This window comes from Lytechinus variegatus, chromosome 15 (genome assembly GCF_018143015.1).
Source record: "Lytechinus variegatus isolate NC3 chromosome 15, Lvar_3.0, whole genome shotgun sequence".
Taxonomy (NCBI): Eukaryota; Metazoa; Echinodermata; class Echinoidea; order Temnopleuroida; family Toxopneustidae; genus Lytechinus; species Lytechinus variegatus.
The window spans coordinates 3,604,523-3,620,869 of NC_054754.1; the positions used below are offsets into that span (position 1 = coordinate 3,604,523).

The 16,347-nt window shown below is 35.9% G+C and overlaps 1 protein-coding gene across 4 annotated transcripts in view; it reads left to right on the forward strand.

The window, feature by feature from the left end:
• Positions 1-16,137, forward strand: part of LOC121429281 (guanine nucleotide exchange factor VAV2-like) — an 80,687-nt gene extending 64,550 nt beyond the window's left edge. For 2 of the 4 annotated variants that reach the window (XM_041626275.1, XM_041626277.1), the window contains 7 exons: positions 3,595-3,713; positions 4,497-4,601; positions 4,858-4,945; positions 6,713-6,818; positions 7,373-7,408; positions 13,415-13,578; positions 14,559-16,137. In XM_041626275.1, the coding sequence (XP_041482209.1) occupies positions 3,595-3,713; positions 4,497-4,601; positions 4,858-4,945; positions 6,713-6,818; positions 7,373-7,408; positions 13,415-13,578; positions 14,559-14,615 (675 nt within the window). In that variant the 3' untranslated portion in view covers positions 14,616-16,137. The remainder of the gene's footprint in view (positions 1-3,594; positions 3,714-4,496; positions 4,602-4,857; positions 4,946-6,712; positions 6,819-7,372; positions 7,409-13,414; positions 13,579-14,558) is intronic. The other 2 variants (XM_041626276.1, XM_041626278.1) reach the window with 2 other exon arrangements.
• The last annotated feature ends 210 nt before the right edge of the window (positions 16,138-16,347 follow it).

Genomic DNA, 16,347 nt, shown 5'->3' on the forward strand with positions numbered 1-16,347 from the left:
AGGTGTTGCGAGCGTGAATCACAAGCTAAACTTTAGGTTATTTCAATAAAAAATGAAAATTAGTTTTTAAAAATCCGAGCAGATTTCTGCTGTCATTAAAAAGATGTGCATCTAACTAAAGAATTAACACGAGCGCAAAACGCGAGCTTAAACATACTGACCAGAAAAGGAACCTGTTAAAGAAAGCATTTAGTGACCTCTTTAGGATGCATATTTCACCAATCGAATGAGAGTGCGAAGCGCAAGCTGAAATTTTTCAATATTCCAGCCTGAAAACTTAACTTAACTTGTATACTTTAAAAAGAGTATTTTATTTCGAAAAAACATGAAAAACGGCATATTTATTTTTGAAAAAGGAACTTTCCCAGTTTGGAAAATATTAATTCCCCTGTTTTTTATTCCATTTTTGATGCCCCCTGCCTCCCTCCCGGCGGATCCAACTTTCGTCAAATAGAGGGGGGGGGGATTTTTTTTTAGCCATATTTTCCTTGATCGGCAGTTTAAAGTTGATTTTTGTTTGTTTCTTTGAAAGGGTAGTCCTAACAGTCAATAATTATCTTTATCCTTATAAAATAAAGTAAATATGTAATAACATGATAAACCCTTTTTAAATAATGCGAGCGCGAGCTATATTTTTGTTAATATGATGGGCAATATGTTTGTGATCTTCAAAGCGAGATGCCTATGTAACTAAATTTAGATAATAACTGCTAGCAAGAAGCGCGAACAGAATTTTTAAATATATAAGCTCTGATCTGATCTAAAGGGGACATTTTAAGAACTTTTTGCAGTTAGCCATGAAGACGATGCGTGTTTTAGCCAATGGCGGCGGAACGTATTTTTTTTTGGGGGGGGCAAAGTAAAAAAAAAAAGGGGCCAATAGGGGCAATTTGGTGCAAACGGATATTTTCACCATTAGATTATCATCTGTGTAAAGAGGTTGTGTGTTTTTGTAGTAACTAAATTGAGCACAATTTTTAAGTGATCACTAAACATGCTAAAGTTATATATTTACGTTTCATTTCTGCGAGCGTAGAGAGCAAGCGGTTTGGGGGAAAAAGTCAAATCTGAAGATGTAAAATTCACCTTTTTGGTCAATACTGTGAAAAGGGCATCCTTGTGAGATGTTGCGAGCGAATCACGTGCTCAAACTTTTGGAAATTTCATGTGGGCCTAGAATGATGATATTGATATAGATATCATTTACCCAGGGAAGCCACTTCAGTTCTGAAAACTATTCTCCCAGCTATTATTATTTTTTTTACAAGAATGCTATAGAATGTCCAGTTTTCAGGTTGGAAAATCGGAAAAATTTGGCTCACGTTTCTCGCTCGCATTGTTTATTGAGGAACTCATTCTATTCCTGGTTACAAAAAAGAAGTATGAAATGTCCAGTTTTCAGGTTGGAATATCACAAATTTTAAGCTTGCTGTTCGCGCTCTCATTATATAGTTCGTGAGATATATATTCTATTCATGAGTCACTAAATGCAGTCCTTAAAAGATTACTTTCTGAAGCCTGTTGCATAAAACTTTTTACCTGAGAAAACTCTGGTAAAAACTGAAAACTAAGGTTAGTCTGATTTCCGCCAATTACTTTAGCACAAGGCAAAAACTCCTGTAAAAACAACCTGAGTTTTCTCAGGTAAAAAGTTTCATGCAACGGGCCCCAGGTCAGTATATAAACAAATTACAACTCGCCCTCGCATTAATTCTTTAGAAAGATACACATCTTTCTCACGATTACAAAAAATGCTCCGAATGCTCACTTCACGTCTTGTTACATGAAATGTCTGCTAGTTTCAGCTTGCGATTCGCGCTTTCAACATCTCACAAGGATCATTATTAGTATTATTTTTATTTTTATTACCAGCAGAAGCTGTTATTAAAAATGACATCCCCTCCAATACAAATCCTATTATCTAGAGGTTGCTGGCACGCTTCCAACACACTTGATCCCCTGCATCTTTAATTAAATTATTTGCTTATAGGCAGCAATTGCTCAGATAAAATCGAAATTAGCCTATGCTTGATCAGGGCGCCATTCTTAATGAAATACATGCTTTGGCCCCAACACACATCATCGATCGTTATTACTATCATTGCATAATATCGTGTAATCTTGTAATGACAACATCGTTTTTGTTACCAAAATGAATTATTTTCATTTTCGGAAATACGAACCTTATTTAATTTTCGGATTAACGAACCTTATTTCGTTTTCGGATTAACGAACCTTATTTCGTTTTCGGATTAACGAACCTTATTTCGTTTTCGGATTAACGAACCTTCGGAATTACGAACCTTATTTCTTTTTCGGATTAACGAACCTTCGGAATTACGAACCTTATTTTGTTTTCGGATTAACGAACCTTCGGAATTACGAACCTTATTTCGTTTTCGGATTAACGAACCTTCGGAATTACGAACCTTATTTCGTTTTCGGATTGACGAACCTTCGGAATTACGAACCTTCGGAAATACGAACCTTCGGAATAACCGAACCTTCGGAATTACGAAGCTTCGGAATTACGAATGTATGCGAAAAATTTCAGCTCGCACTTCGCACTCGCATTGTTTGTTTAGCGATACAGGTACATATCATGATTACAAAAAAATTTGTTTGTAATGTCCCTTTTTTGGTCGGGATATCAAAATTTTTCAGCTTGCGATTCGCGCTCGCATTATTTAACTAGTGAGATACATTTCCGTTTAATGGCACTGCATGTCCTTAAAATGTCTCTATTAGGTCAGTATACCTGGCAACTGAGCGGGCTTCGCGCGCTCCCAAAGTGACTTGAAATTTTTGCTGGTGCCCCCCCGCATGCCGTGACCCATGGTACGCCACTGTCATGAGGTGAAAGATGAAATGATCCATTCAAGGAGGCGAAGCCGTGTTGTATGGATCATGCATTTCATCTTTCACCGTGTCTATTGCACAAATGAAAAGAACATTCATTATTTGGTTTATATGACACCTAAAAATAGATTCTTTTTCATATGAAATTGGTGAATTTTGAGGCAAAATGTGTTCATGCAGTGCGAGCTGGGTCTGTTGATTAGTGCGTACATACAAAATGCGCGCTGCAAACACGAGTGGTGCCTGCAGTCTGGGTGCGCGCATGCAATGGACAAAATCGTATGGATCCAAAATTGCACAATGAATGGATCTAAAATTGCACAATGAATGGATCTAAAATTGCACGGTTCATGACGTCAATGTAAAATGGGCTGAATGATCAATATCGACTAACCAATCAATGACAAGGATCTATCTAGTTGTCATATAAAATTTTCCAATGACAGGTCATCATTTTTATCAAGTTTTATCAAATAACGAGGATCCACTTCACTATCTTATAAAACATGGCAGGCATCATTTTGATTGGGCATTAGAATAATTTCACACACTTGATAACTTTGATATAGATAATCATATTCGATCTGCTCCAAGTACTAGTATCTTGTGCTTGTCAATCTCACAAATGCCCTATATAGATGTTGAGTATGAATGTATCACGCAATAGTGCCTAGTGTTGTAGAGCTTAGCAAACCTTCTAGCTTCTGCTTTCTTCTCTTTGCAACCTCACTTTAGATGGAGAACTATGAACCGACAAGTGTTGTTCGACCTCCCATGCAGATTAATAGAGAACCTCAACCACAACAACAACAGAGGGCGCCGGAAACAACTGCAGACCTGTTTCAATTCCCTTGGTAAGTCCATCAACACTGATCTCCTTGGTCGCAGTGCTTGCTTTGCTGTTGTGAAAAGCGTAAAGAAGTTCTGTTCTTTCACAACATTCTCAGTAGCTTGAGAGGTTCTTAGTCTATTCCTCTGGCATTGTGCCCTTGGAGCTGTTTCATAAAGCTGTTCATAAGTTAAGAGTGACTGCAAACTTTATCTTGCCACTGTGAGATGAGGCTACATGTACTTGTTTCACGTTGCACAATGGTAGGTAAGCTGTGCTTTACAACCAGCTATGAGATAAGTAGATGATTGGAGAAAGAGTAGAGGGAAAGAAAGAAGGAGATTGAGAAGAGGAAGAATGCATGCATTGTAGGTAGCATTGGTGATTACGAAAGTGATGATGATATTGGTGATGAAGATGATGGTAATGATGATGGTAATGATGATGATTATGATGATGATGTTGATAATGATGAAAATGGTGATGAAGATGATGATGTTGATGATGGTGATGATAATGATGATGGTGATGGTGTTGAAGATGATTGATTATAATGATGGTGTTTATGGAGAGGATGATGATGATGATGATGATGATGAGGATGGTGATGATGATAATGAGGGAGACACACCTGAGCAGAAAAGTTTGCGCTGTGCGATTAGGACTCCCTTTTTTCATTTTCAAATGTTGGCAGGCCTGCTTTATATTCCTCTCTTTCCTAATTCACCTCCTCACATGTATCATAATCCTCAACCCATGCAATCATTTTCCTCTCTTCTTATAATCATCCATTTTTTTTCCATGACAGGTATGTTGGTGAGATGGAAAGAACAGAAGCCAATGATAAGCTAATATCCAAGCCAGGATGTTTCTTACTTAGAAAGAGCAGGAGGGGATACGCTGTCAGTTTAGAGTAAGTCTTCTTTCTCATGAGTTTCAACATTGTTAACAGTTACATGTTAACTGTAAAAGAAAGGGGGGGGGGCTAGGCATTCATATATTTCTTCATATGCTGGGCAAACTTTACTTCTAATTCTAAAACTCTTTAGTTTGACCAGCTATTGATTGATATTTTGATCATCCTCTGGCGTGTTGATTAATAGTTTGTTTAATGCAACAACAATTTGTAAAATGTTTATATTTGTATTGTCTTCCTTTTTTTATGACAGACACGATCGCCAAGTGAAACATATGAGGGTTGTCATGGAAAACAATCAATTTGGTCTGGCGGAACAGACAACTTTTCCCTCATTACAAGTAAGTGTTGACCTTGACCTTGAACATTACTTGAATGTCACATTCCATTGTCTTCATGACATGCATGAACAATGAATGTAGCAATGTTAAGAGGAAGGGGGGGGGGGCACTCATTTAGATTACACTCTTTTCAAAGAAATATTTTAGAAATTAAAAGTGTATATTTGGGAGGCCTTGATTCAGTCGAGGTTATATATAGTCTCACTTTGTAATATTGGTACCAAAATTCTTGCAATGCATTTAGCATTCCATAATCCAATTATATATAAAGTCACCAGTAAGTAAGTTTGTACAGATTTATAGTAAGTAAGCCATTTTTTCCTGATGTTCCATAGAATTGCACCCACAACCCAACAACCCAAGGTTGCTCCAACATCAATTCTGCTGTACTTTGGCAAAAGGAAGCAAGTTACAAAAGTATAATTTGTTGTAAATGAGCAATGTATGTTCATCATTTATATACATGTAGGCATCAATGCATTTTAACAGCATATTTTATGTATTGTCTTTCCAGAGAACTATCATTTCTTCCCCAACTTTTGCTTGAACCTGCAACATACATAGGGTGTTTCAGAAACAACAATTATGATACTTCCAAAAGAACGACACGATACTAAATTGAAGACGAATATAAAGAATAGAACATAACATTTTAATAAACGGAACATGTTTCGAGGTGTCGCACCTCATCCTCAGCCTGAAAATTATTAACAGAGTCACTGGTATTTATACAGTTAGGATGTCAAGTAAAAATTTCAAGAATGTGACATCCTAACTGTATAAATACCAGTGACTCTGTTAATAATTTTCAGGCTGAGGATGAGGTGGGACACCTCGAAACATGTTCCGTTTATTAAAATGTTATGTTCTAAATAGCAATTACTCAAATTCGATTGATGTGTCACTTGCTTCCTTTTGCCAATAAAAGTTGGGCAGAATAGCCCCTTCCTTAACCACTCTGAAGCCAAAGGGGTAGGGATGAGCTTTTAGAATGTGATTTTTGTTCAAAATGATTTGAATATTACGTGTCCATCTTTAAAGGGATGGTCCGGGCCAAAAGTGTGTATAGCTTAATAAATAGAGTAGAATTCACTGAGCAAAATGCCGAAAATTTCATCAAAATCGGATAACAAACAACAAAGTTATTGAAGTTTAAAGTTTAGCAATATTTTGTGAAAACAATCGTCATGAATATTCATTAGTTGGGCTGATGATATCACATCTCCACTAGTTCTTTTATATTTTAATACATGAAATTAGGTTTATTCAAACGTTTTCCTTCAACAGCTAGAAAAATTGGATTGACAACCGAATTAGTGCATGAGATATTTATTGCTGCAACTTATTTTATTATAAGGGAGACATATTATTCACACAAGTATGAAACAATGAAAAAATTATGATTTTATGTAATAACATAAAACGGAAAGTGGAGATGTGACATCATCAGCCCACCTAATGAATATTCATGCAGACTGTTTTCACAAAATATTGCTGAACTTTAAACTTCAATAACTTTGTTATTTGTTATCCGATTTTGATGAAATTTTCGGCATTTTGCTCAGTGAATTCTACTCTATGTATTAAGATATAATTATTTTCAGCCCGGACCATCCCTTTAAATCTTCTTATAGGATTAGGCTAGGGTTTAGGATGTATGAATGGCTCAAATGTGCAGACTCTTCATCAGAGCAAGTGTTGCAAGTGTAAATATCATGAATGAATGGCACTCATTGGACCCAATGGTCGATTTCTACTCCTTTCCAGGATATGATCAACTATTACAGTAGAAACAGCCTGGTTAGTGTGTTCCGCGGTCTGGATGCCTGTCTACGCAAGCCGTATCGAGGTGGAACCATGCCCACAGAAAATGGTAAGGGTCCTCATTTTTAAGTGATTCGGAAACTTATAAAATGTATTAAATGTTGAAGGCAGAATACAATGTTACTGTACATTATAGTTCACAAGATTTGGGATTGCTGAAGGTGTCCAGTTGACTTTATGGATAACATACGCATCTGGGTGTTTCATAAAACTGTTGGTAAGTTACGAGCGTCTTTAAGAACGACCGGTCACCCTTTCTTACTGTGGTAAATGGTAAACACCAAACGTTCATTAGGGATGGTTTGGCACGTAAAAAGAGGTCCACCAGTCGTTCTTAAAGTCGCTCTTACTCACGAACATTTATATGGAACGGCCTCCTGATCGGACAGTACTCATAGTTCTACAAACGAACACAAAAGATAAGCTGTGTCAAAGGCAGATTTTTAGCAATTCAACTTCTGTTCTCAACACACTGAAAAACTTAACTACATTTAGGTAGTCTTATCATTAGTCAATATTTATGGGCAATGGGTATTGGTCAGGTTTTCAAGACCATACATTTAAAATTGTTCCTTCTGTTATATAATCAATTATTTGTGAAAGGAGCTGCTACCAATGTTGAGGCACGTCCTGCTCAAGGTATGTGTTCGTTTTTGTTGTCCACAATCAAGCACCATATCAACAGTATTTATATTGTATATCATTAATGGGCTGTTAACAACTTTTGTCTCAAGTTTGAACAATATTTAGAATAAAAAAATGTACTGTATCGGTGGGTGTTTCATAAAGCTATTTAAAGTTAAGAGCGACTTTAAGAACGACTAGTGATCCTTTCTTGTGGTACATATAAATGATATTCTCCATTAAATGTTCATTGGTGATTATAATAGCGTGTAAGAAAGTTTCACCAGTCGTTCTTAAAGTCACTTAACTTACGAAGAGCTTCACGAAACACCCCCCCCCAGAAAATAATCTGCTCCACACTTTTTAAAGACTGCTCCAAAAAAAAATTGTCTTTTGTGTAGCATAACTTTCACAGTAGACTGTTAAGAACATAGTTGAGAGTTCTCTTTTGACCAAGAGTGCTAGTCAAATTTGGTGAGCAATATATCCCTTGCTGTATTTTAGAATTATAGCAGTACGGCAAACTTTATATTATCTAAAAAGAGTCTTTTGATTCTTGCAGTGAGCTCTATGCAAAAGAATATTGCCGCTTTTGACATTACTCTGAAAAATAGTTTTTCTGAGCTATCCCCAAATTTTGAAACTTTGAGATACAAATTTTAACACCCTACCGATGATATACTGTGCCGAGTAAGGGATAGATTGTAGCCATTCTGGTAGTTAACCGCCTAATACGCCCCTTCACAGCATACCCTGTTGTACAAAGAGTTACGATTGATCCGATCAATTGTAACTATGGAAATCCATCAGTGTCATAATTTTTTCTACTAAAAATTTGCACAATGTCCTTTTTATGCAAAGAGAAGCGCAGTGAATTTTCAGGAAAATAATGAATGCATGAATATACATCACAGCTTGAAAATATTTTGAACAAACGTGCATAATAGATCGGATCAATCATAACTCTGTGTACAACAGGGCCCAGTTCTCATTACATTCTGCTTATTTCCTCTTCTTGTCCAAGAAAATCATTATACACATTGGCCCGTATTCTGAAGTCGGGTTTAATTTGGTCCTTGGTCTAACTCTGTGCTAAAATTATGGAAAGCTAAATATGTCAGAAATTTTCCTTACATTGTATGTTTCTTATGTTTACTGTGCTTTTTCCTAACTCGTGAATGGTGAAAGAAGCTGTCTTATTTATCGTTCCGAAACAGTTAAGAATGATTTGAAAGAAAATAGAGCTGATACATTGAAATTATACTGTTAGAGATTTATGCCACTATTGGTTATCCATAGCTAGGCCACAACTTTAAACCAGATTTTGAATCAAAACCGACTTCAGAATACGGACCATTGACCCTTGTGCTGACTGCTGGTTAAATTTAAAGATGGTCTCAATATGGGAAGCTAAAAGTCTTTAAAAAATATGTGTATACTCTATTATTCTTGTGTTTACTGGGCACTTTTCAAATTCAATAGTGAAGAAAATTAAGGTATTGTCATTTCCAGTCAGTTTTTGGTAATTTGAATGCCAAATGTAATGACAAAGTCATCATCTACTTTATAGCTCTGTGTCATATGTAGCTACTCATAGTTGGTAATACATGAAGTTGATGGGCGATTTACATGTAACTCCTGTTGCAGCCCAAATTGACCCTAAAATTCATTAATATTTAATGCTTTAGGGAGACCATCATTTCAAAAGTCGCCCAACGATCTGCCACACACACATTCAAGAATGTGTAGAAAATCAACTTTAATAACTTTACATACAGCAGAATAATGAGAAATGCTTTTACAATATGATTGTTTGTTGCACAAGTATGTAGCCTTTGAAAAAGGAAAGAAATAGCCCCCAAAATGCAACAATTGCTAAAAAGAAATAGCCCCTGAATAATTAACTTTATTTCTGTTAAGTTACTTTTGAGATGGCATCTATAATTTGATCCTGGCTCGTGAATAGAAAGCTGTAGTTTTACAATCACTATTAAGTTCATCTGTACATATACATATTCATGTAATTGAAGAAGATCTTGAACGATTAAAATTTGTTTTTCAAAACACTGGAAAATTTGCTTTGAAATTTTGAGTTATCCCAGGCAGGCTATGTCATTGCATTAATATACACGTAGTATGCAATTTAGTATGCGGGGATGGCCTCTCACTTTCTTATTTTGACTTTTGAGCCTGTTTTTTTTGCGACATACATTCCACAACTGTTCAAAATGTTCAAAGTTCGTCTTAATTCATCCTTGTCAGAAATTTATTTCGTTCACAACTTGATTCAATTGACATGAAAATACCATATTAAAGCTATAAAGCTATTATTACATAAAAATTATATAGAGTAAATGTGGATACACATTTACATAATGGCTAAAAGCAGGTAAAGCCTTCATTTCATTATTAGATGACAATACTTAGAAATTGTAGAATTGCAAAGTTCAGTAGAATTGCAAATACTAGTATAGAAGTAACAAATAATTATTAATTCATTTATTATACATACAATTTAGTGAGTTTGTTTGGTGTGAAGGGTCCTAGACCTAATTTGTATGAAAATATATTGGGATAGTGATTCACTAACACAAAATGCACTCATAATCTGCAATGCAAGATGCTGTATTAATGAATTATCAAAAATTGCCAAAAGTTTCACTCATTTTTACATTTGCTGTGACATATGAATGAAAGCAATGCCAGCGTCATTGAATAAGAACTTGCGAATTGCTGAATAGGTGAAGAAAAACAAATGAAAACCAAAATAGTGATGAGGTATTTTCATTCCCCCATTTCATGTTTAAAAGAAAAAAAATGACATGCTCATCCCTACCCACAAGTGTATATAAATACACTGTAAGACTTGATCATTTTTATTTCATGCACAATTGTAAATTGCAATCAAAAGCAAGCACTGTATATCATTTGTGTCTATCATTTTGGAATTAATGTTACACAATTTTATTTTTTTTAATGGTTATTATCCTTGATATTCTACTGTAATTAATATATATCTGGTGATATTTTCTTACTATTAATGTTGTATATTATCTGATAATTATTAAATTTGTTTATTGGTAACTTTTGTTATTACTGATAGTATCCACAATATTTGCAATGGATATTCCACATATAGCTGTGCTCAAAAGTTAGTGAACCTCGCCACAAAATGCACTCCTTCATGCTGATAGTGGAATATGGACAACAGCACTACAATGTTTGGCAAGCTCAGAGAAACCATCACGTGACTGAACAACTTAAAGGAGAATGAAACCATTGGAACAAGATAGCTTGTGTGAAAACAGAAAAATCAAAGAAACAGAACAAAAAAAGTTTGAGAAAAATCGGACAAATAATGAGAAAGTTATGAGCATTTGAATATTGCAATCACTAATGCCATGGAGATCCTCACATTGGCAATGCGACAAGGATGTGTGATGTCACTGATGAACAACTTTCCCTTTGGTGGACTATAAAATACCCTCAAAATGTCATGTATTCTTAAAAAATATGTATTACATGCCCTCATGTAGAAAGAACACATGATCTATGGATAGATGTGATAAAAGAGGCAATTCAAGTGAAATATATACTAAAGTAATGGGGAGAGTTGTTCACAAGTGACATCACACATCTTTGTCGCATTGTCAATTTGCTATCTCCATAGCATTAGTGATCGCAATATTCAAATGCTCATAACTTTCTCATTATTTGTCCGATTTTTCTCAAACTTTCTTTATTCTTATTCTTTGATTTTCTGTTTCTACACAGGCCTATTTGTTCCAAAGGTTTCATTCCCCTTTAATGTCTAAAAACATGGCAGAACTTGAACACTCCATGTTCATTTTATGGTGGGGTTCACCTAACTTTTGGGCAACACAGTAGTACTGAATTTAACTTTTACCCATTTCAGGCTTTTCCTGATCTGCAAGTTAAACCTGTTTGATTTATATGTCCATGTTCTGAAGTCAGGTTTGATTTAGTCCACAGTTTTACCCAGTGGGAAGCCAAAATAATCCTTCCTTAAAGTGATTGGTTAACATTGGTTTGACTTTAAAAAAATCTGAGCTGGAAGGTCACACTTGTCACCTGTGTCTGTGATATGTTCCAAAAATGAGGCTTAAGGCTCAGAAAAAATTGCATTCGAAACTGATTATTTAGTGCTTCAAAAATTGAAATATAAAGTGACCAGAAAAACCATCTTAATTTCATCCCTTACACTTATGTGTACTATTTAGGCGTCTATAAGACGCCTATTTACAAAATCGGGTTTGCCTTGTAGTTTTAGCTTTACATTCTCAGTAATGGTTGTTTTCAGGGTTTATTAGTTCTAATACATGCACTTGTACACATGTTTCATGTTGGTTTGAGAATTTTTTAAATCGGCTGCTCACAAAGTTAAACAATACCTTTAATCTATTCTATGTTTCTTATGTATCCTTCCGGAACATTCTGAAGAATAATTTTATCGAAAAATGAGTTGATACATTGAAATTATACTGAGATTTATGCCCACTATCGGCTATCCATAGTTCATCCACAAATTTAAATCAGTGTTTAATGTTAAACCAGACTTCAGAATACGGGCCATAGAGTCACAGTGATCATTACTGTTTTTTCAAGTATGCACAAAATGAAAGTGCACGTGAACTATGTACAATATGTGAAAATGCATTGCACTGTTTTAAAGTTTGTGCCGCTGTGTACTATAATAAAGCACATTCAAATAAAGCACATTCACATAATCCAGTAAACAAGCATGAATTAGCCATGCGTTAAAAGAAAACTAATAAAGAAATGAAGTGTGACATTATCAACTTTCCTTGTTTGCATGTCAGTGTTTTTGATACCATATTTTGGTAGAGCATGATGAAAACCTCGACCACTCAAATATGGTGGGAAGTTCATGGGGGCCAACTTTACTTGTTTGCATGTCAGTGTTTTTGATACCATATTTTGGTAGAGCATGATGAAAACCTCGACCACTCAAATTTGGTGGGAAGTTCATGGGGGCCATAGTACATGTATGACCTCATGAATACATAATTAACCCCATGAATACATAATTAACCCCATGAATACATAATTAACCCCATTGAAGTGAATGGCAACCATGTGAGATTGAACTTCTTAGTTTTGCGAAACTGCATCAAAGAAAGGCTTGCGTTAATCTTCCATCTCTTTGGAGGTCCATGGTTTGACTAATTGGCTAATTCTACAATACATGTTTAACACATTTGTGATCAAGATCTAACATTTATTACAGGTGTATCAAAATAATTATGATTATTTTATGGCATTTAAACGTTGCAATGCACATAGCTTGAGGGCTCAAAACTGGCTGCTACTGCTCGGTCACGTGCGTGTAGCCACCGGTGTACTGGCCATGCCTGTACTGGTTGACGAGCAGGGGTGCAGCTTATTTACATTATAAAGTTATTGTGAAAAAATAGTGAAGCAACTTTGATTGGAATTACATTACTGCCATACTTTGGCAAAAGGAAGCAAGATACAAAAGTAACTCAGATTTGACTGATGTGTCACTTGCTTCCTTTTGCCAAAGTTGGGCAGAATTTTGTGGCCCTGAAGTTGATACCAGTAACCCTTGGGTCTAGAGTTATGCGATTAACAGTGACACATACAAAACAAATATGGACTGCTCTGTATTCGGATGATGGTGGATGTCATCATACAGTGAAAAGCACCTCGGAAATGTTAATTTACACAAGTTATCCTCATGGGCAGTCAATATTTGTATACCATTATCCATAATGAAAGGTTCCACACTTACTTTTTTCTTGGTGGCCCAATCAGTCCACCAAAATCATCAATTTCATTTTCTGGGTGGCCCGCAAAGCAAATTTGGTGGCCCTAAAACAATAAAAACACAACAATTTATCAAAACTTTGGTAGCCCATTCGGGCCACCAAGTGTGGGCTTTTACAAAATTTTGGTGGCCCACCAGGCCACTACTTCTGTCGAGCCCTACTTAATGAAAATATTTTGACTATCTTGTAGGTGTGAGGAAACAACGGTACCAGGTGATAGGACATGCGAGGGCGCTGTATGACTTCAGTGCCAGGGATACAAGGGAGCTTTCATTGAAGGAGAACGAAGTGGTTGCAATCGTCAGTAAGGCTGGGGGACACAAAGGATGGTGGAAAGGCTGCATAGGAGACAGGGTAAGTGTCTAGGGATAGGATGTTGTGCGTATGTGACCAGGGCCCCGTCTTACAAAGAGTTGTGATTGATCCATTCAATCGTAACTTTGGAAATCCATCAGTGTCATAATTTTTCTACAGGAAATTTCAGCAATGTCCTTTATAAGCAAAGAGAAGCACAGTGAATTTTCAAGAAAAAAAATGAATGCATGAATATACATCATAGATACAACATATTTTGAACAAACATGCATGATAGCTGCTGACGTTGCTGGCCATCCATAGTTACGATTGATCTGATTAACCACAACTATGGAAAGCCAGCAACAATGCCAACATCTGAAATGCATGTTTGTTCAAAACATTTTCTAAATATGCTGTTTATTCATACATTTATCGTTAAAAATTCAGCGCACTTCTTTTTGTTTACAAAGAACATTTTGTAAATATCCTGTAGGAAAATTATCAAATTGATGAATTTCCATATGGTTGAGGCTAATTAGATCATTTGCACCTCTTTGTAAGATGGGCCCTGGTATGGCAAAACCACACAAAATCATTAGACATGAATTTTCAGTTAAATATCCCAACTGAATGAGCAGATTCGCGGCCTTAAGATAATATTTAACTTGCCACTATCGATAAGATCCCAACCCTCGTAAAGAGAAGAACATTCACTACCATGCAATGTTTCTTTTGAGAAAAGGGGGCTGAAGTTTACTAGTCTATTAAAGCATAATTACCCCCACATTTGTGTTCAAGATGACAAAAAAGATAATAAGAACTTGTTGATATTATCCCATAATGGGACATTAAAATAGCTCAAAATTTGTCTCACTATTTAGGCACATAACTCTTATTGATTACAGAGAAATATCCCTTTTCAAATAAAACGAGATGGATGGATAAATCAATGAATTCATTAATTTAATAGTGAATAAATTAATCAAACTATGTTCCTAGATCGATTAATTTTCATTTCTATCTGTTCACTCTTCCAGGTTGGTTATTTTCCTTCAACGTTTGTCGATGAAATCACCGACGGGGCCCCATCCTGATGCTACAAATGTCCACCAACGTAACATATAAGATGAACAATTTTGCTACTTGCTTATAATATTGTATGTACTTTTCCACAGAGCCTTTATCCTTAAATATATGAATATATATATATACTTACACGTGAAGACACTAAAATGTGAATATTAGACTATATTTGTGAGATCAAAGGGTAACAATAAACAACTGCAACAATAATACCCTGAATCTCCTAGAATGCCGAGATTGTTGCACAGAGTTATTTGATATTCGTCCAGTACCCCAAGACGTGATACAAATCTTGGGGGTGGCTGGGGGATTTTTGTGTTAAAACTCCCAATTCTAACTCAATATTTATCTTTTTCTTATCTTTTTCAATGCACAAGACCTAACTCAGATTTTGACAACTTACCATTATTTTCACTTGATTAGAAATGTTATTGGTCAACTAGCACCTGATTATGTAATCGCATTAAATTGCAACATTCAGCCCCGCAAGACACAGAGTACATGCAAATCCTCATCGATGAGCTTCGCCTGTGTGTGCATGGAACAGGAACAAGTTGTATTTGACATGCAGATCAGATTCCCATCATTTATGACAATCCTAAACTGCCCTTCCATAAAAATCAGTTTGTTTTTGTGTTCTGTCTTGTTTATAGTCTGTTCCTCTAGCTAAAATGTGGGACTGAATACAAGAAAAAATATCATGCTTATTGAAGATATAGGCCTGTCTATGTCCATTTTCATTTTTTTTTTACATGGGGTGAATGATGTTGTGCACAGAGGTTGAAATATGCATGAAATTTTGCTTTAGTCGTCTGTTGGGACCACATGAATATGTTAATATTGAAAGAGACAGAGAGAGAAATACATGTATGCTGTATCTGTTTCTATGTGTAAAGTGGTTCTCAATGTGGAATATAAAGCATAAACCTCACGCTGGGGTATGTTGCGATAAGCAGCCGACATCCATGTGCGTTAAGAAAGTCCATTATACACATAAAAACCTGAGACGGATTTTGTCAAACGATGTGCATACCAAAACCTGCAACATCATGCTTTGTGGGTTTCTTTTCTCACATCCATTTTTCAAATTGATCTTGCCTTTGAGCAGGTTCTTACAGCATTCCACTACTTTCCCTTATAGAGTTTTTCCCATTGGAGAGACCAAAATAAATAGATTAATGTATATTTTTGTATACCTTTTCAATCTCGAGTTGTTACTAATCTCAAGGCAATAGCAGACTCATAAGAGCAACTTCTAGATATTGTGATGCAATCGAGTCCTGGGGGTATTTTACAAAGATTTAAGTATGACTTAAATCGCACTTAAATGCTGACTCGTATCTGAAATGCAACGCGCAATTTTGGTGATCAATACGCAGTAGTGCGCGTTCTCTTGGCATGATCTGACCAATGCGGTCATGCCTTTTATAACACACATGACTAGGCATTCAAGTGCGACTCTAAGGGTGTGTTTATGCTTCCATTGCGAGGACAGAATCAGCGATTTCAAACATCGATTCAAAACATGGTTCTGGGAGTGCTGTTTATGCTTAACTTTTCAGAGCAAATCATGATCTCCAGCTGGCTTCGCATCGTAAAGCGAGGTCAAATTTGGCGTGCCTTTTTTCGAAAGTTGTTTTTTCCGATTGTTGTTTTTACGTAGAGATAACATTGAGGAGCAATACGACTATTTGCCCGCGGATTTTCATCTCACCGGAAGCATGTACCAAATGACGTCATTTA